The sequence below is a fragment of the Leucoraja erinacea genome, chromosome 11, assembly GCF_028641065.1.
Source record: "Leucoraja erinacea ecotype New England chromosome 11, Leri_hhj_1, whole genome shotgun sequence".
NCBI classification, from domain to species: Eukaryota; Metazoa; Chordata; class Chondrichthyes; order Rajiformes; family Rajidae; genus Leucoraja; species Leucoraja erinaceus.
In genome coordinates, this window is record NC_073387.1 from 23937726 (window position 1) to 23963743 (window position 26018).

General features: G+C 44.9%; 1 protein-coding gene across 1 annotated transcript in view; it reads right to left on the minus strand.

Annotated features, from left to right (window-relative positions):
• Positions 1–26018, minus strand: part of mgat4b (alpha-1,3-mannosyl-glycoprotein 4-beta-N-acetylglucosaminyltransferase B) — a 137337-nt gene that overhangs the window by 48364 nt on the left and 62955 nt on the right. The window contains 4 exon segments of the mRNA XM_055642845.1: positions 3462–3508; positions 10457–10590; positions 12107–12250; positions 24338–24517. Coding sequence (XP_055498820.1) covers positions 3462–3508; positions 10457–10590; positions 12107–12250; positions 24338–24517 — 505 coding nt within the window.

Below are 26018 nucleotides of genomic sequence, written 5' to 3' on the forward strand. Positions count from 1 at the left end.
GAGTGTGTGGAGCATCGAATGGGTAGGAAGAACTGCATGTTCTACACTCTACGAGAACTGGTGGATGGAGTGTAGGTGTGGTGTCCAACCTGACACTACAGGATCTAACTGCTCTCCAAACCTCCCTCGCCGCTGTATCCCAACCACATCTGGACCAGGGCCCACAACGCCATTGCCAATGGATCTTTAATTTAAATGGAATTTGAAAGCAGTCCCAAAATGAAATGTTGCCTGTCCATTCCCTCAGCAGATGCTGTCTGACCAGCTTGAGATTGTTCTGCTCAAGTTTCCAGCATCTGCAGTCCCTTTTGTTTCCATTGAATGCATAGTTGGTGTAATTCAACATGTCAGGCTTATATCTAACCACCGAGAAGGGAAATAAAGAAGAAAATCTTTCTACAGGAAGAATTTATAAAGAAGCCTCCTACATTTCTCAGCTAAATGCTTTTGAAGCATCTGTAAAATAAATCCGATTGCAGATTCAGATGTTTGTCTATAAATAGGTCTTACGTAAATAGTAATTGTTATGTAATTTAATACAAACATTCTGATTAAATGATTGTGCTTGCCTTTCAAACAAAGAGTAAACATCATGGTTATAATTTTCAGGATATTAAATCAAGCTTCAGATACTGGCGTCAGTCCGAGGCAAATCTCCTGCATTTTGGTTTCAGGAGCTGGCTCTTGTAGGTCGGCAAGATAATGTTGGATTGCAGCCGTGCCGCCCAGTTATGTCGTCCACAGGTCACAACATAGAAACATAGAATATAGGTGCAGGAGTAGGCCATTCGCCCCTTCGAGCCTGCACCGCCATTCAATATCATCATGGCTGATCATCCAACTCAGTATCCTGTACCTGCCTTCTCTCCACACCCCCTGATCCCTTTAGCCACAAGGGCCACATCTAACTCCCTCTTAAATATAGCCAATTAACTGGCCTCAACTACCTTCTGTGGCAGAGAGTTCCAGAGATTCACCACTCTCTGTGTGAAAAACGTTTTTCTCATCTCGGTCCTAAAGGATTTTGCCTTTATCCTTAAACTGTGACCCCTTGTCCTGGACGTCCCCAACATTGGGAACAATCTTCCTGCATCTAGCCTGTCCAACCCCTTAAGAATTTTGTAAGTTTCTATAAGATTCCCCCTCAATCTTCTAAATTCTAGCGAGTACAAGCCGAGTCTATCCAGTCTTTCTTCATATGAAAGTCCTGACATCCCAGGAATCAGTCTGGTGAACCTTCTCTGTACTCTCTCTACGGCAAGAAAGTCTTTCCTCAGATTTGGAGACCAGTTGTACAGGGTCTCACCAAGACCCTGTACAACTGCAGTAGAACCTCCCTGCTCCTATACTCAAATCCCCTTGCTATGAATGCCAACATACCATTTGCTTTCTTCACTGCCTGCTGCACCTGCATGCCTACTTTCAATGACTGGTGTACCATGACACCCAGGTCTCGTTGCATCTCCCCTTTTCCTAATCGGCCACCTTTCCTGTTTTATCCACATTATACTGCATCTGCCATGCATTTGCCCACTCACCCAGCCTATCCAAGTCACCTTGCAGCCTCCTAGCATCCTCCTCACAGCTAACACTGTCCCCCAGCTTTGTGTCATCCGCAAACTTGGAGATGTGGCATTCAATTCCCTCATCCAAATCATTAATAACAACGAGTCGGCCAAAAGGACGTTCCCATTCCATTTACCGACTGCCGTGACCTTTCCACACACAGGACTTGTGTTTTGGTGAGGTTTTGGCAAAGCCACCCGGCTGAGTTGCTGTCGGACCCTCTGAGTTGGTCCAGCACATTGTGTCTTTTTGCATGAGAAATAGGAACAGAATGAGGCCAATCGGCCCGTGGAGTCTAGTCCGCCATTCAATCATGGCTGATCTATTTATCAATCTCAACCCCATTCTCCTCCTTTGCCCCGTAACCTTTGACACCATCACCTTTTCTGGTGACTGTCACAGAACATAGAACAGCAGTGCATGGTAACAGGCCCTTCGGCCCACAATGTCCATGCCGAATATGATGTCAAGTGAAACTAAACACTGCCTGCACGTCATTCACATCCCTCCATTCCCTGCATATCCATGTGTCTATCTAAAAGCCTCTTAAACACCACTATCGTATCAGCCTTCACCACCTCCCTGGCACTCGTCATTCTCTGTGTAAAATAATTTCCCCCATACATCTCCTTTAAACTTTGCCTCTCTCACCTTGCACCTATGCTCTCTCCTCATTTCCACCCTGGGAAAAACATTCCGCCTCTCATAATTTAAAATACTTTTATTAATCTCCCATCAGCTGTTGCATACAACACAAACTCCTCACCACCTCCAACAGGATCCCAACACTAGCCACATCTTCCCATCTCCTCTCCTTTCCGCTTTCCATAGAGACTGTTCTTTCCGCAACTCCCTGGTTAGCTCGTCCCTTCCACCTTTCCCCACCCCCTCCCCAGGTACTTTCCCCTGAATCTGTAGGGGATGCACTATCCTCCACACCAGGCACAATTTACAATTTCCAGAAGCCATTTAACCTCCAAACCTGGATTTGAAGCCAATGAACCTACAAAACTACATCTTTGGAATGTGGGAGTAAATCAGAGAACCCGAAGAATACCCACGCGTTCAAAGGAAGAACGTACAAACACTATACAGACAGCACCAGTTGGCAGGATCGAACCCGGGTTTCTGGTGCTGTGAGGCAGCAACTCTTCCGTTGCGCCCTGTCCAGCCCTTGTGATACTAAATATACCAGCATCTGTAGTTCCTTGAGTCTCTGTGTTAAGTCTCTGTATTGGGACTTGACCCAATGACCTGCCCAGGGAGGCAGTGCTGCCGACTGAGCTAACATCGACACATCAGAGTTTATATTTCCCTAGATTCAGAGATACAGTATATAGGAAACAGTCTAATCGGCCCACCGAGTCTGCGCTGACCATCGATCACCTCTACATTAATTCTATCCGACGCACTTGGGGCACTTTACAGAAGCCAATTAACCTACAAACCTGTGTTTAAGAAGGAACTGCAGATGCTGGAGAATCGAAGGTACAGAAAAAAGCTGGAGAAACTCAGCGGGTGCAGCAGCATCTATGGAGCGAAGGAAATAGGCAACGTTTCGGGCCGAAACCCTTCTTCAGACTGAAGAAGGGTTTCGGCCCGAAACGCTGCATATTTCCTTCGCTCCATAGATGCTGCTGCCCCCGCTGAGTTTCGCCAGCTTTTTTGTGAACCTACAAACCTGTACGTCTTCAGAACGTGGGAGGAAACCGGAGCTCATGCAGAAAGCCCACGCGGCCACAACGAGAACAGCACCCGTAGTCAGGATCAAACCAGGGTCTCTGGCGCTGTAAGGCAGCAAATCTCTCGCTAACCCACTGTTAAATACTACTTTAGTCCAAACACTCTGAAGGGATGAAACTTCTCGAAACAGACAAGATATGAAAGTTACTTACAAATGTTTGAGATTTTCAGCCACACTATTTACATATGGTAGGTCTGTCTGTAAAAGAAAAATGCAAGAAAACGCGTGTGAGGATGTAAACAGCTGCAAGTATCAGATGGTTTTAATACTTTGACAATCATAATTTACCACATAAAAGAATTCACAGTCGTCAGCAATATGAGTGTATAGACCTGCTTTATCATAGAGAATCATAGTCATACAGCATGGAAACTTGACCTACAGCATGGAAACTGGACCAATCTTGCCCATGCCGACCACTTTGCCCTATTTACACTAGTCCCCCCCGCCCGCATTTGGCTCATATCCCTCTAAACCTTCCCTATCCATATTTCATTCAAATTGGAATCCGCATGGGGTTGGCATCTGTTTCATTTTCCTGCAAGATCCCCAAAAACATCAGGTCCCCTATAGTCCAGAAATCTATCCAACAAAGTGTTTACAGGTGTGGCGGGAGCAGGTAGATTGGCAGGAGGGAGGATTAAAAAGAAAGAGGTGGCCAGGTTTTGCTCTGCCCCATTCTCCCTTTTCCAGCTTTCTCTTGCTTATTAGCCTGTCCCACTGTACGAGGTAATTCAAGAGTTCTCCCGGGTTTCCCCCGATTCGAACTCGGAGAATTACGGTAAAAGCCGTTCGTAGGTACTGGGGGCTCTCGTGGACATTTTTCACACTGTTGAAAAAACTTCACGAGCTTACTGCGTTTCCCGATTACCTGCCGTTAGCGTTACGAGCCGCTAAGAGACGCCCCGAGAGACTCCGAGCTCCGACGTACCCGCTACGTACTTACCACGAGTTAGATTTTTTTTAAACTCGGGAGAGCACTTAGGTAAACACGTTTAGTGGGACAGGCCCTATACTCCAATCACACTGAAGAAGAGTCCCATACCAAGATGACCCCTGTCCATTCCCTCCACAGGCGATGTCTGACCCACTGAGTTCCTTACAGCTGTGTTTGGTTTGAAATATATCGCATGGAAACGTGTGTATTTTACTCCTCCGAATATAAAGGCCAGGATTTTTGAGTTTGAGTTTTGTTTATTGTCACGTGTGCCGAGGAACAATGAAAAGCTTTTGTTGCGTGCTAACCAGTCAGCGTAAAGACAATACATGATTACAATCGACCTATCCACAGTGCACAGATACAGAATAAAGGGAGTAACGTGAATAACATTTAGAGCAAAATGAAGCCGGTCAAAGTCCATCAAAGATAGTCCAAGGGCCTCCAATGAGGTAGATGGTAGTTCAGGACTGCTCCCTAGTTGTTGGTAGGATGGTTCAGTTGCCTGATAACAGCTGGGAAGAAACTGTCCCTGATTCTGGAATCTGGATTCTATTGCACATTTTGACGATATCCTTCTTATTTGAATACAACACGCTGGCTTCACATTCTACATTTCTATTCAAAGAATTTCAAAGACGTAAACCGGTTCTGCCATGACAAAATTCTCACAATAAACCCGCGAGGCTCAATCAATTATTTATAACATGGCGCTCGGCCAACAATATGTACATCTCAACCTGTTTTCCCATTTTGGTTTTACAGAATTATCCCACACAATCTTGTGATGTTCCCTCAGTTCTTGAGTCACCCCAGGCAGTCAGTGCCTCAGTCACTCTTGCCAATTTCATTTCTTGGTTTTGCTTAATTAGATGCTAATTTGAAATTTGGCTCCTTTTCTAAAAGCTTGAAGTAAGGAGACCTGGCAACATCTTCATACATCTTTGCATCACTCTTACCAGTTTAGTAGCATTCTTCTGTCCTCACCATTGCTATGGAACGGCTAAATACTAATTGGAAGAACAGCATCTCATATACCGCTTTCGACCCAATTGAGTTTTCCAATTCCTGATAACCCACACTCCTGATGTACTCTGGCCCGACACACTCTTCTGTTCAAGAAGGAACTGCAGATGCTGGAAGATCGAAGGTACACAAAATTGCTGGAGAAACTCAGCGGGTGCAGCAGCATCTATGGAGCTCTTCTGTTCACCTGGAATTCCGCTTCTTTTGATCACTTTTCCCATCTCTTCCCCTCACCTGGTTCCCTCTGCACATCATCCCCCCCGCATCTGGTTCCACCTGTCATCCACTGTTCCACCCACTCCTCCCTCGTACTGCTATACACTGGAAACGGAAACATTACATTGAGTTAGCTGTCTGTCAACAGCACGGAAACAGGCCCTTCAGCTCAAATCGTTTCATACGGATCAAAATATCCCATCTAAGCTAGTCCCATTTACTCTGTTTGGCCAATATCCCTCTAAAACCCCAGACGCAACAAGGCAGAATCCAACTAGTCCTCTCCTTTCACCCCACCAGTTCTGTATCCAATACATCATCCTCCGACATTTCCATCACCTATCCATTTTCTCCAGAGATGCTGCCTGACCCGCTAAGTTACTCCAGCATTTTGTGTCTATCTTTGGTAGTTTCTTTTTATTACATTCCTATATGTGTAAATGTCTTCTAAATGTTGCTATTGCATCTGCCTCAACTCCAAGAAGGCTAGAGGCACAGTTTTAAGGAAAGAACTGCAGATGCTGGTTTAAGTCAAAGGTGGACACACATTGCTGGAGTAACTCAGCGGGACGGGCAGCATCTCTGGATAGACGGAATGGGTGACGTTTCGGGTCAAGACCCTTCTTCAGACTGATGTCAGGGGAGTGTGTATGGGGCAAGTTTCTTTTGACACAGAGGATGGTGGGTGCCTGGAAGGTGTTGCCAGGGATGGTGTGGAGACACATCTGGTAGTGGCATTTAAGAGACTTTTGGAAAAGCATATAGTAATGCAGGGAATGGAGGGATATGCATTATGTGCAGGCAGACAAGGGATGGTCTAGGGATCATGTCCGGAACAGGACATTGTGGGAGGAAAGGCCTGAACGTGCTGTACCATGTTCTTCAGCGCGTTTCATACACCCACCTCTAACCTGATGCAGGATCTCAGCCTGAAACATTGCCTTGTGCCTTTTCCCTGCACGGATGATGCTTGAGTTCCCACAGCATTGTTTTTTACTCCACATTGAGTTGTGTTCGTCTACATATTTACACTGTGGTTGAGCCAGCTGCCTAGATCTGCTTCCCACAATGAAGCAGCAGGAAGCAGAATTTCCTGCCACACACCAGTAGTTAGAGCAAACAAACTCTGATGATTCATGGTCTGCTATTTCCTTTTTAAACCAGTCTACTTCAAATTGTTCTTTATGCTTATATTGGTCACACCATGATTAAATTAATAAACCAGATACAAGAAGTGCTTTATGTCATTAATATGGAAAGAGTGCAGAGAAGATGTACGAGGATGTTGCCAGGACTCGAGGGCGTGAGCTATAGGGAGAGGTTGGACAGGCTAGGACTTCATTCCTAGGCTGAGGGGTGACCTTATAGGGGTGTGTAAAACATGAGGTGAATAGTTAGGGTGAATGCACAGACTCTTTTACCCAAAGTAGGGGAATAAAGATTTACTGTAACATATAAACATTTGAAATACATTTGGACAGGTACATGGATAGAAAAGGTTTAGAGGGATATGGGCCAAATGTAGGCAGATGTGACTAACATGTTTGGGGCATCTTGGATAGCATGGATAAGTTGGGCCAAAGGGCCTATTTCTGTGCTGTAATGTCTCTACAGCTAAGAGTGAGATTATATTACGATTGGGCTTATCACAACCTTAGGTAGCTTCAACCTGTTTACGGCTTTAGACTTTAGAGATACAGCATGGAAATAGGCCCTTCAGCACAACTTGCCCACACTGGCCAACCTGTTCCATCTACACTAGTCCCATCTGCCTGCTCATATCCATCTAAACCTGTTCTATCCATGCACCTGTCTAACTGTTTCTTCAACATTACAATAATACCTTCCTCAACAATCTCCTCCGGCAGCTCGTTCTGTACACCCACCACTCTTAGTCAAAAGGTTATCTCTCAGGTTCCTATTAAAATCTTCCCCCCCCCCTCACCTTAAACCTATATCCTCTGGTTCCCTACTCTGGGCAAGAAACTCTGTACATCTACCCGATTTATTCCTCTCATAATTTTGTACATCTCCATAAAATCACCCCTCATCCTCCTGCGCTCCAAGGAATAGATTTCTTGCCTGCTCAACCTCTACCTAAAGTTCAGTCCCCTCGAGTTCTGGCAACATCCTCGTAAATCTTCTCTGAGGTCTTTCCAGTTTGACAACATCTTTTCCATAACGTGCTGCCCAAAACTAAATACAATACTCTAAATGTGGGCTCACCAACGTCTTATACAACTGCAACGTGACTTGAAACATGAGTCGTTGAGTGATACAGCATTACAAACAAGCCAACCATCATTCCAATTTGCACTTACCCATAATTATACTAATTATGGGAAATTTGGTTTGCCCATGGGTAGTTTAATGGGAAATAAGAGGAGGGACTGTATGCCTGGAGCCAGAGTAAGTGGGTGAGGCATTAAACACAAACTTTGCATCAGGAAACACCCAGGAGAAGGGCATGGAGGACAGTGAGATCCGTTTGCGGTATGCTAATATTCCAGGGCATGTTGATACCAAGAGGGAGGATGTGTTTGGTCTCTTGAAGAACATTGTGGATACATCCCCAGGGCCTGACGCGATCTATCCCACGTCATTGAGAGAGGCAAAAGAGGTTAGCAATGTGCTTGACAACATCCCTTGTGGTTGGCTGGTTCAAAATATTACGTCACATGGGATCCATGGTTACTTGGAAGACTGGATTCAAATTAGCTTGGCCACAGAAGACGGAGAGTAGTGATGGAGTGGTGTTTCTCTGACTGCAGGTCTGTGACTTTGGAAGGGCGAATACGAAGGGAAACTATACTGCAAATAGCAGGACACTTTGGAGCATTGGTGTATAGAAGGATCATGGGGTCCAAGTCCATAGCTCCCTGAAAGTGGCAACATAAGTGGTAAAGAGGGGTAAAGGAGGTGTACGATATGCTTGACTTCATCAGTCAGGGCGAGGAGAATCAAAGTTGTGAAGTCGGTGCAGCTGTGTGAAATTGTTGTGAGTCCATAGTAATGTACAATTTATGTGCACATAAATAATAATTTTTATCATATTCGTCTTTTCTTCGCTACACTTACTGGGTAGATACTTCAGTGTCACAAATAACCATGAGAGGCGGACTGTAGCACTTAATACTGGTGCCAGTTCAATGTTGTTGATAATTACTGAACCCCTGTAGTGTTGTTTGTATGAATGTGTCTGGACTCTAAGCAAATAGCACGATTTTGCAAAAAACAATTAAATCAGAGATGTTATTTAACTACCCACAAATAAATGTGGGTGCAAATAAATCCAAAGAAGTGGCGTTTGGAAAAAGACATGTTTAGACCTTGGACTTTAGAGGTACCTGGAAACAGACCCTTCGGCCCACCGAGTCCGTCCTGTCCAGCGATCACCCCGTACACCAGCACTATCCTACGCACCAGGGACAATTTACAATTTTACCGTAGCCAATTAACCTACAAACCTGCACGTGTTTGGAGTGTGGGAGGAAACCGAAGCACTCGGATAAAACCCACGTGGTCTCAGGTAGAAAGTACAAACTCCATACAGACAGCACCCGAGATCAGGATCAAACCCGGGTTTCTAGCGTTGTACGGCAGGAACTCTACCGTTGCGCAACTGTGCTACCCCAATTCCCTACACCTTAGTTAATTAAACAATAAATGGAAAACATAATAATTATTGTGTTATTAACTATCGAGGCAAGATTTTAACTGTTTTCAGCCTGCCCTGCAATTCAATAAAACAATGGCTGATCAGATCTGCACCTTAATTCCACTTTCTTGCTAGTTCCCCATAACCTTCAATTCTCCAAGAGGTCAAAATTCTGTTTCTCTCAAGCTTCAATATGTTAAATGATACTCTCTCCCATAAAAAAAAAGGGTTGTATTTCACAACCCTCAAAGAAGGAATTCCTCCGTCTCAGCTTTACATAGTTCAGTGCAGAATAGGGCACAGAATAGGGAATTGGTTCACAATGTCCGTGCCAAACTCAATACCAAGTTAAACTGATATGGATACAAAAAGCTGGGTTTACGAAAAAGACAAAGTGTTGGAGTAACTCAGCGGGTCAGGCAGCATCTCTGGAGAACATGGATAGGTGACATTTCGGGCCGGGACCCCTCTTCAGACTGATCTCCTCTGCCTGCACGTGATGCATATCCATGTGTCTATCTAAGAGCCTTTTAAACGCCCCTATCGTATCTGCCTCCACTACCATCCATGGCAACACATTCCAAGCACTCACCACTCTCCATATAAAAAAACTTGCCTCACACATCTCCTTTAAACCTTCCCTGCACATCTCCTTTAAATTTTCCTTTCACCTTAATGGTTTTAATCAGTACCCTTTTTTTATGACGTTACCTCTAAAAAGTTAAATGTCATTATTTTGTTTTCTGGCCACTAGAAAGGTATGTATATTAAAAATGCGTACTAGCATCTTTTATCTACAAAAAAACCCACTGGTTTTGACGGCCAACTTTTTCTAAAAGGACGGCCCCAAGTTCCACCTTGCGTGGGAATAAATGCTCACAGAACTTACCTTCTCAAACCCATCTAGAAAGCAATCATGGATGAATGGTATGAATTCACTGTGGTTCCAAATCCTTTGATAACGCAGCTGATTATAGGAAAAAGGCACCAAAAATCTCAGTACGGTAATTATTTACTCTTGTCCTAAATTCAGGTGGTGGTACTGCTCTATTTCAAATAATTAAATTAGATCATCCCTCAGCCCTTTGTGTCTTTTTTTTGTAAACTAGCATCTGCGGCTCCTTATTTCAACATTTGAAAGGCACTTAGGCAGGTACATGGACAAGTAAGGTTTAGAGTGATATTGCACAAATGCTGGTAAATAGGACTAACTTGAATGGGGCGTCTTAGTCTGTATGGACGAGTTGGGCCGATGGGCCTGTTTCCAGACTCTATGACTCTGATCTTAAACATCAGGCTCCTTACTCACCTCTGCAATGAGTACAACAATCACACAGTCTTGCTTCTCCCCGGGGGTCAGCTCATAAATGAGTGAGTTCAAGGTATTGATCAGGTAACTGTGCACCTCCCGCTTTACAGTGGGAACTCCCATCACTATCGAAACTGCAGGCACACAGTACAAAAACAGATCAGGATTCCACCAACAATGCAGTTCAAACTTCAAGAATTCATCAGGATAACCCCAGATAACACACATTTCAACCCCACTTGAATGAGCAAGGCATGGAGGGACTCGGCGTGTCGGGCAGCAACTGTGTAGGGGATAGAGAAGCACATACTTTTAGTTAGACTTTAGAAATACAGCACGGAAACAGGCCCTTCGGCTCACTGAGTCCGTGCCGATCAGCGATCACACCGTACACCAGCACTATCCTACACACTGGGGACAATTTACAATTTTTACCAAAGCCGGTTAATCTCAGTGGGACAGGCAGAATTCGTGGAGGGAAATGAATGGAAGACAATTCGTGCCGATGGTGCTAAGGGGAGATTGCTGGTAGAGAGAAAGGAGGGGAAGGGCTGGAGCAAGAACTGGCAAGTGATAGGTGGATCCAGGTGAGAATGGGCAGATGAGTCGGGTGGGGGAGGGACGGGTGGAGATTGTGACCAGGGCTGGACGTGATCAGTGGAGAAGACAAAAGGGTGTAGATGGTAGAACCTGACAAGAGAAAAAGGTTGGAAATGAAAAGTAGAACCAGAGCTGGGTAGAAGGAAATGGGGGGTGGGGGCGGGAGAGTGCGGCAAATGGGGACATGGTAGGGAGGGGTGGGTGATGAGCTAGTGGAGGGTGGGGACGACACTGGGTGACAGGGACAGGGGGAATGGAAAACAAATGTATACATGGATGTGAGGGGGTTGTGTAGATGAAAAGGCGGTGGTGGGTAACTGAAATTAGAGAATTCAGCGTAGATAGGAAAGGTTTAGAGTGATATGGCCAAATGGGGGAAGTTGGGACTAGCGTAGCATCTTGGTTAGCATGGACAGGTTGGGTCAAAGGGCATGTTTCCATGCTGTATGACTCTGACATTTATACCATTGGGTTATGTGCTGCCCAAGTGAAATATGAGGTGCTGTTCCTCCAGTGTGCGTGGGGCCTCACTCTGGCAATGGAGGAGGCCCAGGACAAAAAGATCTGTGTGGGAATGGGGAGGAATCAAAATGGTTAGCAACCTGGAGATCCAGCAGGCCTTGGCAGACCGAGCACAAGAGTTTGGCAAAATAGTCGTCGAGTCTATGCCTGGTCTCGTTGATGTAGGGGCTGAATACTTTTAGTAGTTTCGTTTATTTTAGAGATATAGCGAGGAAACAGGTCCTTCGGCCCGCCGAGTTCGTGCCGACCAGCAACCCCCGCACACTAACACCATCCAACACACACACTAAGGATAATTTACAATGTTTTTGAAGCCAATAAACCTACAACCCTGTGCGTCTTTGGAGTGCTGTGGGGAACCGGAGCACCCAGAGAAAACCCACGCAGTCGCAGGGAGAACATACACCTCCCTAAACAATTCCCGTAGCCAGGATCAAACCCAGGTCTCTGGTCCTATAAGGCAGCAACTCTACCGCTGTACAGCCGTGCTGTCCTGCTGCCTATTTTCTTGATATTTTGATTTCTCACCTCCAGTTCTTCTCTGTCCCAAGTAGACGGACGGCAGGAAAGTGTTCTCCCTGGCCAGCAGATGTGGGAGGTGATTGAAGATACTTGGAAGCTGCAGTACATTCTTACTGACGGTGACGTTCCACAACTTGAGCTTCGCTTCATCTGAAACAAGCAAAGTGATGCAGGCGAGATAAGAAAAAACTGAAAGACATATAGATCGATGGAACTAGTAAATGCAATAGTCAACGTGGACACGGTGGGCCACACACTAACACTACCCTACACACACTGGGGACAATTTACATTTATACCAGCCAATTAATTACAAACCTGTTTGTCTTTGGAGTGTCAGAGGTAACCGAAGATGTCGGAGAAAACCCACGCGGTCACGGGGAGAACGTACAAACTCCGTGCAGGCAGCGCTCATAGCCGGGATCAAACCCGGGTCTCTGGCACTGTAAGCGCTAGAAGGCAGCAACTCGTCTGCTGCGCCACCATGCCACCCATAACATTTGAAATTGGTGGCACAGTGGTGCAACCTCACAATGCCAGAGACCCACATTCGATCCTGACCTGGGTGCTGTCTGTGTGGATTTTGCACGTGCTCCCTGCGACTGCGTGTGTTTCTACTAGTTTCCTCCCATATCCCAAAGATGTGTGGATTTGTAGGTTAATTACCCTTCTGTATTCTTTCCCTTTGTGTTTAGACAATGGATGAGAAAGCGGAATAACATAGAACTAGTGTGAATGGGTGATTGAGTGGACTTGGCGAGAGAAAGGGCCTTTTTCCGTGCTGTATCGCTAAAACTAGACTAAGCTAAAAAATAAACGTTCATTATTTTGAAGACTAGTTCAGACAGGAGTCCCTCGTGCACCAACATTTAGATGGTGATAGCAGAACTGTGCCTCAATATCATTTACGCTTAATCCTTACCCAACAAATACCATGTAGACACAAGGAACTACAGATACTGGCTTACGAAAGAGGACACAAAGTGCTGGAGTAACTCAATGCGTTAGGCAGCATCCCTGGAAAACATGCATAGGTGACTGTTTGAAGAAGGACCGTTTGGCCTCATGCAAAATGTCACCTACCAATGTTCTCTAGAGATGCTGCCTGACCCAATAAGTTATTCTAGTACTTTGTGCCCCCCCCAACAATACCAATGTTTTGAATTTTCCAACTGACCCCCCCCCCCCCCCCCCCCCCCTCCTCTCCACCCTTGCTTTTGTTGTGATTACTGCAACTATGTTCCAGACTTCCATTCCCTTTGTGTGTGAGGAATTGCTTCATTGTATTAGCCTCGGACTCTGACTTTAAGGTCCTGTGCTTAAGTACAAACACTCTAAACAAAATGCTTTATTGGAAGCTAGCAGCCGAATTAAATAACAACATTGGAAAACAAATAAAACTCATCAAATTGCAAGCAACAAAGAACAAGGCAGCCATCCAACATCTCGACAGATGGAAACAGAAGATGTTCAAAGTCAGCAGTGCTTGGCAGTGATGTGGGAGAAGAGCCTGATGTGAGATGGCAGCTCAAAGTCACTTGCTTGATGATGTTTCAACAATATTTTACATTCTGGCCCAGCTCTCTGCTGAAATTCCAGACCGTCTGTGGCTTGGCATAATATCCTAATTATTTTTTTGCATTAATGTCTTATTTCATTTGCACAGTCTTTGTTCTGTTCGAAACTTTGCATGCTATTTACGTGCTATTTGTTTGTGTGTATATATCTGAGTCTAGCTGCCTGTTAAGATGCTGACATAAGATGCTGAGGTTTTTGTTGTACCTTACTTCGTGCTTGAGCAGAAGGCTATACTCTCAACTAGATGACATTATCTGAAGCAAGACACCTACACAACATCTCGCAGAGCTGCAACATGGCAATATTGTATAACATAAGTTCATGTTCTAGGAGCAGCATTAGGCCATTTGGTCCATCAAGTCTACTCCGCCATTCAATCATGGCTGATCTATCTTTCCTTCTCAATCTCATTCTCCTGCCTTCTCCCCATAACCCCAGACACCCTGATTAATCAAGAACATGTCAATCTCCGCCTTAAAAATATCCAATGACTTGGCCTCCATGTGGCAATGAATTCCATATTTACTACCCTTTGACTAAAGAAATTGTTCCTCATCTCCTCACTAACCAACTTACATGTTGAAGCTGTAAACATCGCTCTTCAGCTGGTTGCTCTCCTGTCCAATCCTTGATGAATAAAGGATAAAAACTGGCCCATGTCTATCAATGTCCCCACTGTACAAGAAAAATAAATTATTTACACCTGCTAGTAAACCCTGGAAAGTTGAGGTGTCTGCCCAGCCCATACGCCCTCGCTTTGGGAACAAGTAGAACCACCTGATTTAAGAGCACCTTCAACTTCCATTTTTTAAATGATTTAATTTCTTGAGTACTGTGTTTACAAACCGGTTGTGCCACTACAAATAAGAATGTCGTTGTTCTGTGTTAGTACATATAATTAAACAATCTCGACTGATTAGCTCCCTCCTAATTAGTGCACACCGAGCAACTAAATCTCTCTTTTCCAATTTTCTTTCCCCTCTTCCCTTCTGGGACCCACTGAGTTCCTCCAGCATTTTGTGTTTTGCTCCAAGATTCCAGCATTTGCGGTTCCTTGTGGTTTCAACTAAACTAGCTATTCCAAAACTAGATAGGTCTATCAAGTCACGGTCCCCAATTTTAAAATCACTGTGACAAACTGAATTCTCTACTTTCTACTCCAGTCACTTTCAACTTTACTTGAAGGCACGACTGCAATAAATGAATCCCAAAGATCAGTCTTCACTGTTGAATTACGTGGGATGTTTGGGACAATGAATGTATGCACAACTCCCACAAAAGAAAGTGGACCAGCAACTTTGCTCAGCGGGGACCGTTGTCTATTTCTGTATTACATGTGTGTGATCTTGCAGAAGAAAAACCCAAAGGGAACTATCAGCATTCCTATGGGGTGGAAGATTGCAACCTTCACATTGTCAGTCCTGTTTCGACGAATGCAATCAACCTGGCATGCACAATCAAATAAGATCAACTAGAACAAGTTGTCCTACAACTTTACGCTGTGCACGCCATACGCAAAAAGAAGAAGAAGCATTTCTACATACATGCCATCTGGTTCGGAATTCCTGTGCAGAATGGAACGCAGAACAGTACAGCACAGGAACAGCCCCTTCGGCCCGACAATGTATGTGCCAAACATGATGCCAAGATAAACTAATCATCACTTTCAACTAATCAGCACATGATTTACACCCCTCCATCCTTGCATAGCCACGTGCCGATCTAAAAGCCTCGTAAACGCCACTATCGTATTTATGTTCACCACCACCGCTCCCGACAGTGCATTCCTGGCATCTACCACCCTCTGTGTAAAAGAACCTGCCCCACACATTAATTTAAAACTTTCTCACCTCTTACTTTAAAACTATGCCTGATGGTCCTTGAAATTCATACCCTGGGAAAAAGATTCTGACTACCTATCATTACCTCATAGTTTTATACACTTCTACCAGGTTTCCCCCCCAACCTCTAATTTTCCAAAGAAGACAATCCAAATTTGTCCAACCTCTCCTTACAGCTATTACTCTCAGTATTCTGCTAAACGTCTTCTGAGCCTCCACGTCCATCTTATAATGGGGTGACCAGAACCACACACAATATTTCAGCGGCACAGTGGGAGAGTTAATTGGCTTCCGTAAAAATGCCTCTCGTATGTCGTGTACAGGTGATCGTCGGTTGGCATGGACTTAGTGGGCCAAAGATCCTGTTTCCACACTGTATCTCTAAACTAAACTAAACTATTCCAAATGCGGCCTAACCAAAGATCTATAAAGCTGCAATGTAACTTCCTGATATATGGGAGCTCCAACCTGCTGCCAATATCTTGACTGCAATCCGATACTCAACTAGTTAGAGCATAGCACAGATGTCCAGCAGTTCAGTTCTCTTATATCATTCCCTTTTTAAAGTTAACTACTTCACAAATGCTGCTCAATTGATTTTTAATAACAGACAGAGCAGAGAGCACTGCTGGAGTAACTCAGTGGGTCAGGCAGCATCTCTGCAGAACATGGAGAGGTGATATTTTGGGTCGGGATCACTCGTCCCAAACCAAAACAGCACCTATCCATGTTTTCCAGAAATGCTGCCTAACCCAACAGTTGTAGGGAAGTAGTTTGGAGTCATGCAGCACAGTTGCTCCTGCCTTAGTCACCCAGCATTACATTGATGGACACGAAGAGCTGGAATAATTCAGCAAGTCAGGCAGCATCTGTGGAGAAAAAGGATGGGTGACATTTCGGGTCAGGGCCCTTCTTCAGACACACGCAAATCGTCATCCATCCTTTTTCTCTGGAGATATTTCCTGAACTGTTGTGTTACTCCAACACTTTTTGTCTCTCTTTGGTTTCAACCAGCATCTGCAGTTCCTTGTCTATGGTTTGAGGGGGTCATGCAGCACAGTTGCACTTGGCTTAGTTACCGAACAACATTACATGATACATTACGCAAGGTCCACCGGGACTTCACCATGTAGAACTGGTCATTTTATCAATGATGGTCCAGACCCAGCATGCTAGTCCATGGCAAATGTCAAGTGACACCCACCGGCAGAACAATGTCAAGGGCCAGAGAAGAATCAGCAGGAGGTGAATTTGTAGAATTCCTTGAAAGAAAGCTGTGGAGGTCGTCAGTGGATATTTTTAAGGCAGAGATAGATAGATTCTTGATTAGTACAGGTGTCAGAGGTTATGGGGAGAATATGGCAAGAGAATATGTTAGGAGGAAGAGACAGATCAGCCATGATTTAGTCTGAAGAAGGGTCTCGACCCAAAACTTCACCTATTCCTTCGCTCCATAGATTCCTCCCCCGCTGAGTTTCTCCAGCATTTTTGTCTACCTTCGATTTTTCCAGCATCTGCAGTTCTTTCGTAAACAAATGATCAGCCATGATTGAATGGCGGAAAAGACTTGATGGGTCGAATGGCCTAATTCTACTCCTATCACTTATGACCCTTATGGCTCACGTTTCTGCAAGGTGCCTCCAGATTCTGGAAGCGTTAACTCAAAAGTACTTGTGTAGAGGGGAAAAAAAAATCACTCAAAGCCTCAAACATGGAAATCCCCCGGTGAGCGCAAGATTAAAATACTTGAGCTGCAACCAAATTATCAGTCAAGTGTAACAAGATGGCTGGCAATTAGATTGACTTTATGAGATAGACAAAATGAAAATCTCACCTAGTATAAAAGCAGTTAGTTAAAAGCAATTAAAAATAAATTTGTGCTCAGAGGCTTAAACAGAATGTCCTCGGGTCGGGTACCTTCTAAAGAACCAATTGAAACTCATTTCATATAAATTTCGTACAATAACTTCAATTTCTAATTAATGTCAGATTTTCATTCTCATCTCAAGATGCTGAATGACACACCGACGCTCTTGATTTACAATGTGCAGCAATGTAGGTAATTTTTATTTACATATCACATTAAATGAAAGGATAGATAATGAACGACAGAACCACATGTGGAATGCGGAATGTAGTATTAATTTTAGTGTGCTCTGGAAAGATCTCTAAATGAAACACTCACTTTATCCTGTACAATATCAACGCCAGGAAAATCTTTCTGTGGAATCGTTGACTATGAGAGGCACAGATTGACTGTTATGCCCCTGTCCCACTTAGGAAACCTGAACGGAAACCTCTGGAGACTTTGTACCCCACCCAAGGTTTCCAAGGTTTCAAGAGTGCAGTTTAATCCGTTTATCATGGCATTCCGTGCAGTTACAGGTTGCAGGTAGTGGAAGCAGGTGGGGAGACTGACAAAAACCTCCGGGAACCGCACAGAAACCTTAGGTGGGGCGCAAAGTCTCCAGAGGTTTTCTAAGTGGGACAGGGGCATTAGAATCTCGCCCCCCCCAAGGGTAGAAATGTTAACAATTAGAGGACATAGCTTGAAGGTAAAAGGGGGAACTTTTAAAGGAGATGTACAGGGCAAGTTATTTACACAGTAGTGGTGGGTGCCTGGAACGGCTGCCTAGGGTGGTGGTGGAGGCAGATATGACAATGACATTTAAAATACTTTTGGATGGGCACATGAAATTGCAGGGAGTGGGGTCTCATCTGTTGAGCATTTCCAGGACTGTTTTGTGTTAGATCATGGCAAGCTGAGCATTTGCATGGCTCCAGTACTCTCATGTGACTCTTCTTCCTTAGTCTCGATAAACTGGATGGTACTGAGGCATTGCATTAGCTGGACAGTTTTGGTTCAGTTTTGAGATACGGCGCTGAATCAGGCCCTCCACCCAACGAGCACACCCCGACCAGCAATCCCCGCACACTTACACTATCCTACACAGACGAGGGGCAATTTACAATTGTACCAAGCCAATTACAGTACAAACTTTGGAGTGTGGGAGGAAACCGGAAATCCCAGAGAAAGCCCATGCAGATCACGGGGAGAACTTACTAACTCCGTACAGAGAACACCCATAGTCAGGGTCGAACCCGGGTCTCTGGCGACGTTAGGCAGCAACTCTACCGTCATGCCACTGTGCTGCCCCATCAGACAAATTCCCTTTCTTCTTTTCACCCCTTGGTTTATTTAATGTCACACGCACAGAGATACAGTGAAACACTTATTCTGTATTTTATACAGACAAAGGTACATGAGTACAATATCACGCATAGATTTGCTATTTTGCAACTTCCAAATCTCTGAAACGTACTACCTTGGTGCAAGGAAATATACTTTTTTTTATTTTATCATTTGAGCGCAGCTGGTAGAGTCACTGTCTCATAGCGCCAGAAACTGGGTGTGATCCAAACCTCGGGTGCTGTGTGTATGCAGTTTGCACATTCTCCATGTGACTGCCAGGGTTTCCTCCACTTGCTCCGGTTTCCTACAACATTGCAGATTTGTAGGTTTATTGGCCCTCTGTAAATTATCTGTGTGAACAGGTGATCACTGGTTGGCAAAGACTCAGTGCGCTGAAGGGCCTGTTTCCATGCTGTATCCATAAACTATACTAAAGTTTAACGCCCGGTGCCCCAGTGGCACTGGATTGATGAAGCAGGGGTGAGCCTGGCCCAGCACGATGCCATCAGCTCCTTCCACCGCCGATCCATGCTCGATCCAAACTTCCCTGTCCACAACTCCAAGCCAGCTTGTTATCTCATTTTTCCATTGGACTGAAACATTAAAGGGCCTGTCCCACAAGCATGCGACTGCATGCGGCAAGCGCGACCAAACCGGAAGCAGGGGCTGCGCGGAGGTCGAGTGATCGCGTACGAGTTGACGTGAAGTTCGAGCGAAGGCGTACGGCATCAAGACGCTGCATACGGCGTCGAGATGCTGTGCATGCCCGTCGAGGCGGTGCGTATGGCCTCAATTCGGCTGCGGGCCGGCAGGTCGTTGCCGCACGGATTTTTTGAACAGTCAGTTTTTCGGAGCCCCGCGTGATGTCGGGACCAGCTCCGCACAACTCCATACAGCTCCGCGATCGAAGTGGGACCAGCCCCGCGAGGCCGTACGGCTCAAGCGACCACGTTAGGTCGCGTTTGCCGCATGCAGACGCATGCTCGTGGGACAGGCCCTTAACTCTGCTGCTCTATCCGCTGTTTTGGCAAGAGCTGCTAAGTATTTCCAGCAGTTTCTATTTTCATTTGAGATGGTGCAGAGAGAGAGATAATACAATTTGAGCAGCCATCAATGTGTGTGTTTGTAATAAATGCTGATAAACTAGACTACCCCTGCGCTTAATAGCTCTCCTCACAGATATTGGCTGGGCAACAGTATTTTGCATTTTGCAGCAGAGAACCATTTTGCTTTAATAGCTTTTGCTGGAATAGTTCATTTCTAGAGTGCTTTTCACCTAATGACATTTTGTTGAAGTGTAGTCACTTCGGTAATACATTAAACGTGTGAGATGAAGACAAAGTTGAAGCATTTAGAATCAGTTTTAGCCAGAAGTGTAGAGCATCGATCGTTGCTTCTTCCCGACATCTACGGTGACACAGAAGTCACTCTGTAGTCAGCCTGATCCAAGGTGTGGCCGACAGTACTGGACACAGCAAAGAATACTGGGTACAGGCACAGTGGCGGAGCGAACCAAGCCGCTGCCTCACATTGCCAGTGACCCGGTTCAATCCTGACTTCAGATGATGGCTGTCTGTGTGGGGTTTATACGCTCCTGTGACCATGTGCTCCGGTTTCCTTCCACATCACAAAGATGTGCAGCTTTTGTAGGTTAAAACCGTAGAAACCATACGTAGAAAGCATTTTATCGGGATGCATCACAGCATGGTTTGGGAACAGCTCCTTCCAAGACCGCAAGAAATTGCAGAGAGTTGTGGATATTAGCCCAGACCATCGCACAAACCAGCCTCCGATCCATTAATTCCATTTACACTTCACGCTGCCCCGGCAAGGCCACCAGCATAATCAAGGATGAGTCCCACCCCGGTCACTCCCTCTTCTCCCCTCTCCCATCAGGCAAGAGGTAAAAAAGTGTGAAAACACACACCTCCAGATTTAGATACCTCCAAACGCATACCTAACTCATGCAGACCAACCAAAATGTCTATCTAACAGAATGTTGCCATTGGGAAGTCAAAGAGTCATAAAACAGGGAAATACCAACCAAGTCTAAGCTCGTCCCACTAGCCTGAATTTGCTCTGCATCTCTCTAAACCTTTGCAATCCATATACTGTACTATCCATCTGTACACACAGCTGTAATTTCTACATGGTGAAACCAAAATGTATAAAAATGCCCTTTAATAAAATCTGACAATGGGATTTTTTTCTATTACAAATCTCAAATTGTGGAGTACAGAGGCAAATAAATAAATGATGGGTCTTTGTCCCAAACATTATGCAGGGCACTGTATGTGTTCTCATTCTTGATTTCCCAACTCTCAGAAAAATATTCTGTGAATTCACCCTCTATCCCCCTTCTGACTTTACATGCCTCAATAAGATCACCCCTCTGTCTCAAGAAATAATGTCCCAGCCTGCCTAAACCTCACCTGGTAATTCAGTCCCTTGAGTCCAGAATAAAAAGATAGATAAGTATTGGGTTAAGAAAATTACTGCAGGTACAAGAGAATGTGGAGTAAAGGCATTTCAACCATGATCTTGTCAAATGGTGCAGCAGGCCCGAGGAGCAAAGTTGACCCTCCTGCTCCTTTCATATGTTTATATAAAAGGACACAACTTGCTGGAGTAACTCAACGGGTCAGACAGCATCTCTGGAGAATCTGATAAGTTACGTTTCAGAGCAAAACCCTTCTTAAGACTGACTGAACCACTGAGTTACTCCAGCATTTTGTGTAAACCAGTATCTGTAGTTTCTTGTTTCTACCCTATGTTTGTATTGTCGAGTATCATAGGACATAGAACAGTACAGCATAGGATATGGCCCTTCGACCCACAATGTTTGTGTTGAAGATGATGCCAAGTTAAACAATCTCATCTGCCTGTACATGAACCATACCCCTCTATTCCTTGCATTTCCATGTGGCTATCTAAAAGCCTCGTAAACACCATCATTGTATCTGCCTCCACCTCCACCCCTAGGGCCCCACCGCTCTCTGTGTAAAAAAAGCTTGCCCTGTACATCTCCATTAAACTTTCCACCTCTCATCTTACACTTATGCTCACTAGTGTTAGACGTTTCTACCCTGGGAAAAAAGTTCTGACTGTCTACTCTATCGATGCCTCCCACTATTTTATATTCTTTCCCTCAAGTCTCCCCTCAACCTCCGATGTTCCAAATAATACAATCCAAGTCTGTCCAACCTCTCCCTGTAACAAGTGCTCCCTAATCCAGGCATAACTCTAGCAAACCTTCTCTGCGCCCTCTCCAAACCCTCCACATCCTTCCTGTAGTGAGGTGACCACAACTGCATGCAATACTCCACATGCGGGCTGATCAAAGTCCGGCAAAGCTGCACCATGAATTGTTTCTTACAAAATAAAATAATGCAAACCCCAGGGAGGGAGTGGCAATGCATTTAAATTATTTTACTTCTCCCTCATAGCCCCGTGTTTTAAGGTCCAAATGTCTGCAGAGTTACCTATTAGAATTAAGTTTCTATCATTGGTTTTCTTTGTGTAACATTTTTTTAAAGTTATGTTTAAATGTTAAAGCTCACTGGCAAGAAGAAAACTTACTTGGAAGTACCTTTTCAAACACTGTTTACAAGGGTATGATTCAGTGAAGTCATGTGGAACTGTTTCCTCCCAGGGAGTAAACAAATGGAATAAGTTAACAGGGTTGATCTCTGCAATTGTTGGCATAAAATGTGTTTGTGACAATCGAAAGCCTTGCCAGAATGTTGTGCATATGATAATGAGAAAAAGCTCAGCTTAATAGCATCTTATTGTTCCGAACAATTTCTTACACCTTAATGATGTTGAGGCACATTAATGCCTCAAAAAAACACAATTAAAAGAAACAGGGTGCCAACGCGAAACATTACCTATCCATGTTCTCCAGAAATGCTGCCCGAGCCACAGAGTTACTTCAGAACTTTGTGTTTTCTTTTTTAAAAGAAACACACAATGCTTTGGGCAAAGACACACTCTTAAGTCTGGGAAAGGGTCCCAACCCGAAACGTTGTTTGTCCATTTCCCTCCACAGATGCTGCCAGACCTGTTCAGTTCCTACAGCAGTTTGTTTTTGCTCAAGATTCCAGCATCTGCCGTCTCTTATGTTGTCACAATAGTTTAGTTTAGAGATACAGCGCTGAAAGAGGATCTTCGGCCCACCAAGTCCACACCGACCAGCGATCCCCACACATTAACACTATCCTACATCAATTTATACTTGTACCAAGCCAATTAACCTACTAATATGCCAGTCTATGGAGTATGGGAGGAAACCAAAGATTCGGAGAAATCCCATCGGGCATGGGGAGAACATACAAACTTCGTACAGACAAGCACCCTTAGCCAGGATCGAACCCAGGTCTCTGGCGCTACAAGCGCTGTAAGGCAGCAACTCTGCCATTGGGCCACTGTGCCACCCAAAGATACTTCAGGATCTTTCGATTATTCAAGTCAAGTGCATGAATAAATATTATGATTGGTAAAAGTTACTTGTTTGAGCTGTACAAGTTTGCAACATTGTTAAATTGAAAAATTATTTTAATATTATTTTTCCCAGGAAAGAACTGTCAAAGATTAGAGGGCATTGTTTTAAGGTGAGAGGGGCAAAGTTTAAAGAAGATGTGCGGGGCAAGTTTGGTTTCACAGAGTTCCTGGAAAATACTGCCAGGGGTGGTGGTGGTGGAGACAGATGCAATGGTGACATTTAAGAGGCTGTTAGACAGTACATGGATATGCAGCAAATGGATCACGTGCAGAGTCTGCCTTGGCATCATGTTGGGCACAAACATTGTGGGCTAAAGGGCCTATTCCAGTGCTGTACTATGGTCTAAGCCCAAAACAGTACAGGTTAACAGGGATCCTCAAATCTAATCTCTGTTTGGTGACCCATGAGATACTTTGGCTCATTCTTTCCACCACACAGGTATATGGCGTGTGCTGCCAGAGGAGGTAGTCGAGGCAGGTGCTATCACAACGTTGAAGAGAAATTTGGACAGGTACATGGAAAGGATAAGTTTAGAGGGTAATGGGTCAAGGGCGAGAAGCTGGGGCATGTAGCGTAGATGGGGCATGGGCCTGCGTGGCTAGTTGGGCCGAAGGGCCTGTTTCCACTCAGTATGATTCTGTGACTCTATGAACTGCTTGCACGCTGATGTTTGGTTTAGAGATATGGCATGGAAAGAGGCCCTTCGGCACACCGAGTCCACTCGGCCCATCAATCTAATGTCCACGCTAGTTCCATGTTATCCCACTCACATCCACTCCCTACACACTCAGGGAAATTTTACAGAGGGCCAATAAACCTACAAACCTGCAAGTCTTTGAGATGCGGGAGGAAACCGGAGTACCTGGAGGAAAACATGGAGAAAGTGCAAACTCCACACAGAAAGCATTTGAGGACAGGATGGATCCAGGAATTTTACAGAGGGCCAATAAACCTACAAACCTGCAAGTCTTTGAGATGCGGGAGGAAACCGGAGTACCTGGAGGAAAACTTGGAGAACGTGCAAACTCCACACAGAAACAGTGGTTCTACCAGCTACACCGCTGTGCCGCCCTCGTGTTGTGAACATCTAATATAGTGGAGGCCCACTGTAAAGCGCGGGGTACCTGATAGGTCACTCCAGGTTCTGTTGACGTCTCTCAGAGTTTGTTTCTCGGCAATGGTTCGCTTGATCTCATCTAAAACCACGTTCAGTTCCTTAGATCGTTTGATGTTCTCTTGCTCAGCTGCATGGAGTCTGTCACGTAATGCTAGGAACTCCCGCTGATAAATATCTACCACATCCCCTGGAGAAAGAGAGACTGAACGTTAGTGACTGTCGATAAACAAAACATTCTCAAAGTGCCCTTCCTACAGGAGGCGCTGCCTCAAGATGGCAGCTAACATCATCAAAGACCCACACCATTCTGGACACACTCTCATCTCCCAGCTACCACTGGGAAGGTGGTACAGGAACCTTACATCCAGCTTCTTCCCAGCAACCATCAGGCACCTGAACCGCCCTGAACACAGCCAACCAAACCACCATGATGGTTGCTCAAGGTAGACAAAAATGCTGGAGAAACTCAGCGGGTGAAGCAGCATCTATGGAGCGAAGGACATAGGCAACATTTCGGGTCGAGACCCTTCTTCAGACTGATGGTTGTTCAATGTACTTTATGCTTTCACTACCTTGGTCTTGTCAGCTAACCCCATCGAAGCATCTAATAATTTTATAAATGTCTATCAGGTCTCTCCGCAGCCTCCAACGTTCCAGGGAAGACAATCCAATTCTGTCCAACGTCTCCCTATGGTTAATATCCCCTGCTGTAGATATAGTTTCAAAGACTCCACCTCCTGCCTGTAACGGGGCGACTAAACCCACACACTCTAAATACCGCCTATAAAGCCGTACCATGACTTCCTGACTCTTATACTCAATGACCTATGAAAGCAAGCGTACTGTATTCAGTGCACAATGTGTACTACCTTTAATGTACGAGGGGCCCACTTCCTGCACAGTCATTAAACAATGAGCTCGCTGGAGAAATTACTGCATAACATCGAAGATAAAGTAGAGTGCTGGAGCATTAGGAATAACATCCAATAGCCTTTCAATTCTGCCAGGGTGCTGCCACCAAAGTACATTGTGTGCTGGATTAGCTTTGCAATAAACTCTGATAATCGGTTCTCCAAAGATTTGGACATCCATCGAGCTCAGCCTCTGGCTCATCAGAGAACATAGAATATTATAGTACAGGCACAGACCCTTCGACCCACAATGTCTGCCGAGTTCCTGGTTTCCAGGCACCCTTTCCATCACAATTCCTCAGTTCTCGCGCTTCCTTTAAACTTAACGGAATCACTGGAAAATGTACAATACTGTCAAAATGAAAGGTGATGTAAAGTTTGCAGGTGGTGGAAGCCGATACGATGGTGGCATTAAGGAGGCTTTTAGATAGGCACGCGGATAGGCAGGGAATGGACGGATATGGCTCACATACAGGCAGAGGAGATTAATTTAACCTGGCATCATGTTCGGCACAGACATTGTGGAACTCTGTTCTTTTCTTGGGAGCATAAAAAGATACAGAGATAGGTGCCCTCCATAATGTTTGAGACAAAGACCCATCATTTATTTATTTGCCTCTACCCCACAATTTGAGATTTGTAATAGAAAAAAAATCACGTGTGGTTAAAGTGCACATTGGCAGATTTTAATAAAGGCCATGAAATTGTGTGTTTTGACAGCGATTTCCGTGCCTGTGCCTGATTAACGTCTCAAGACCCCCATCTGGTTAAACTGAT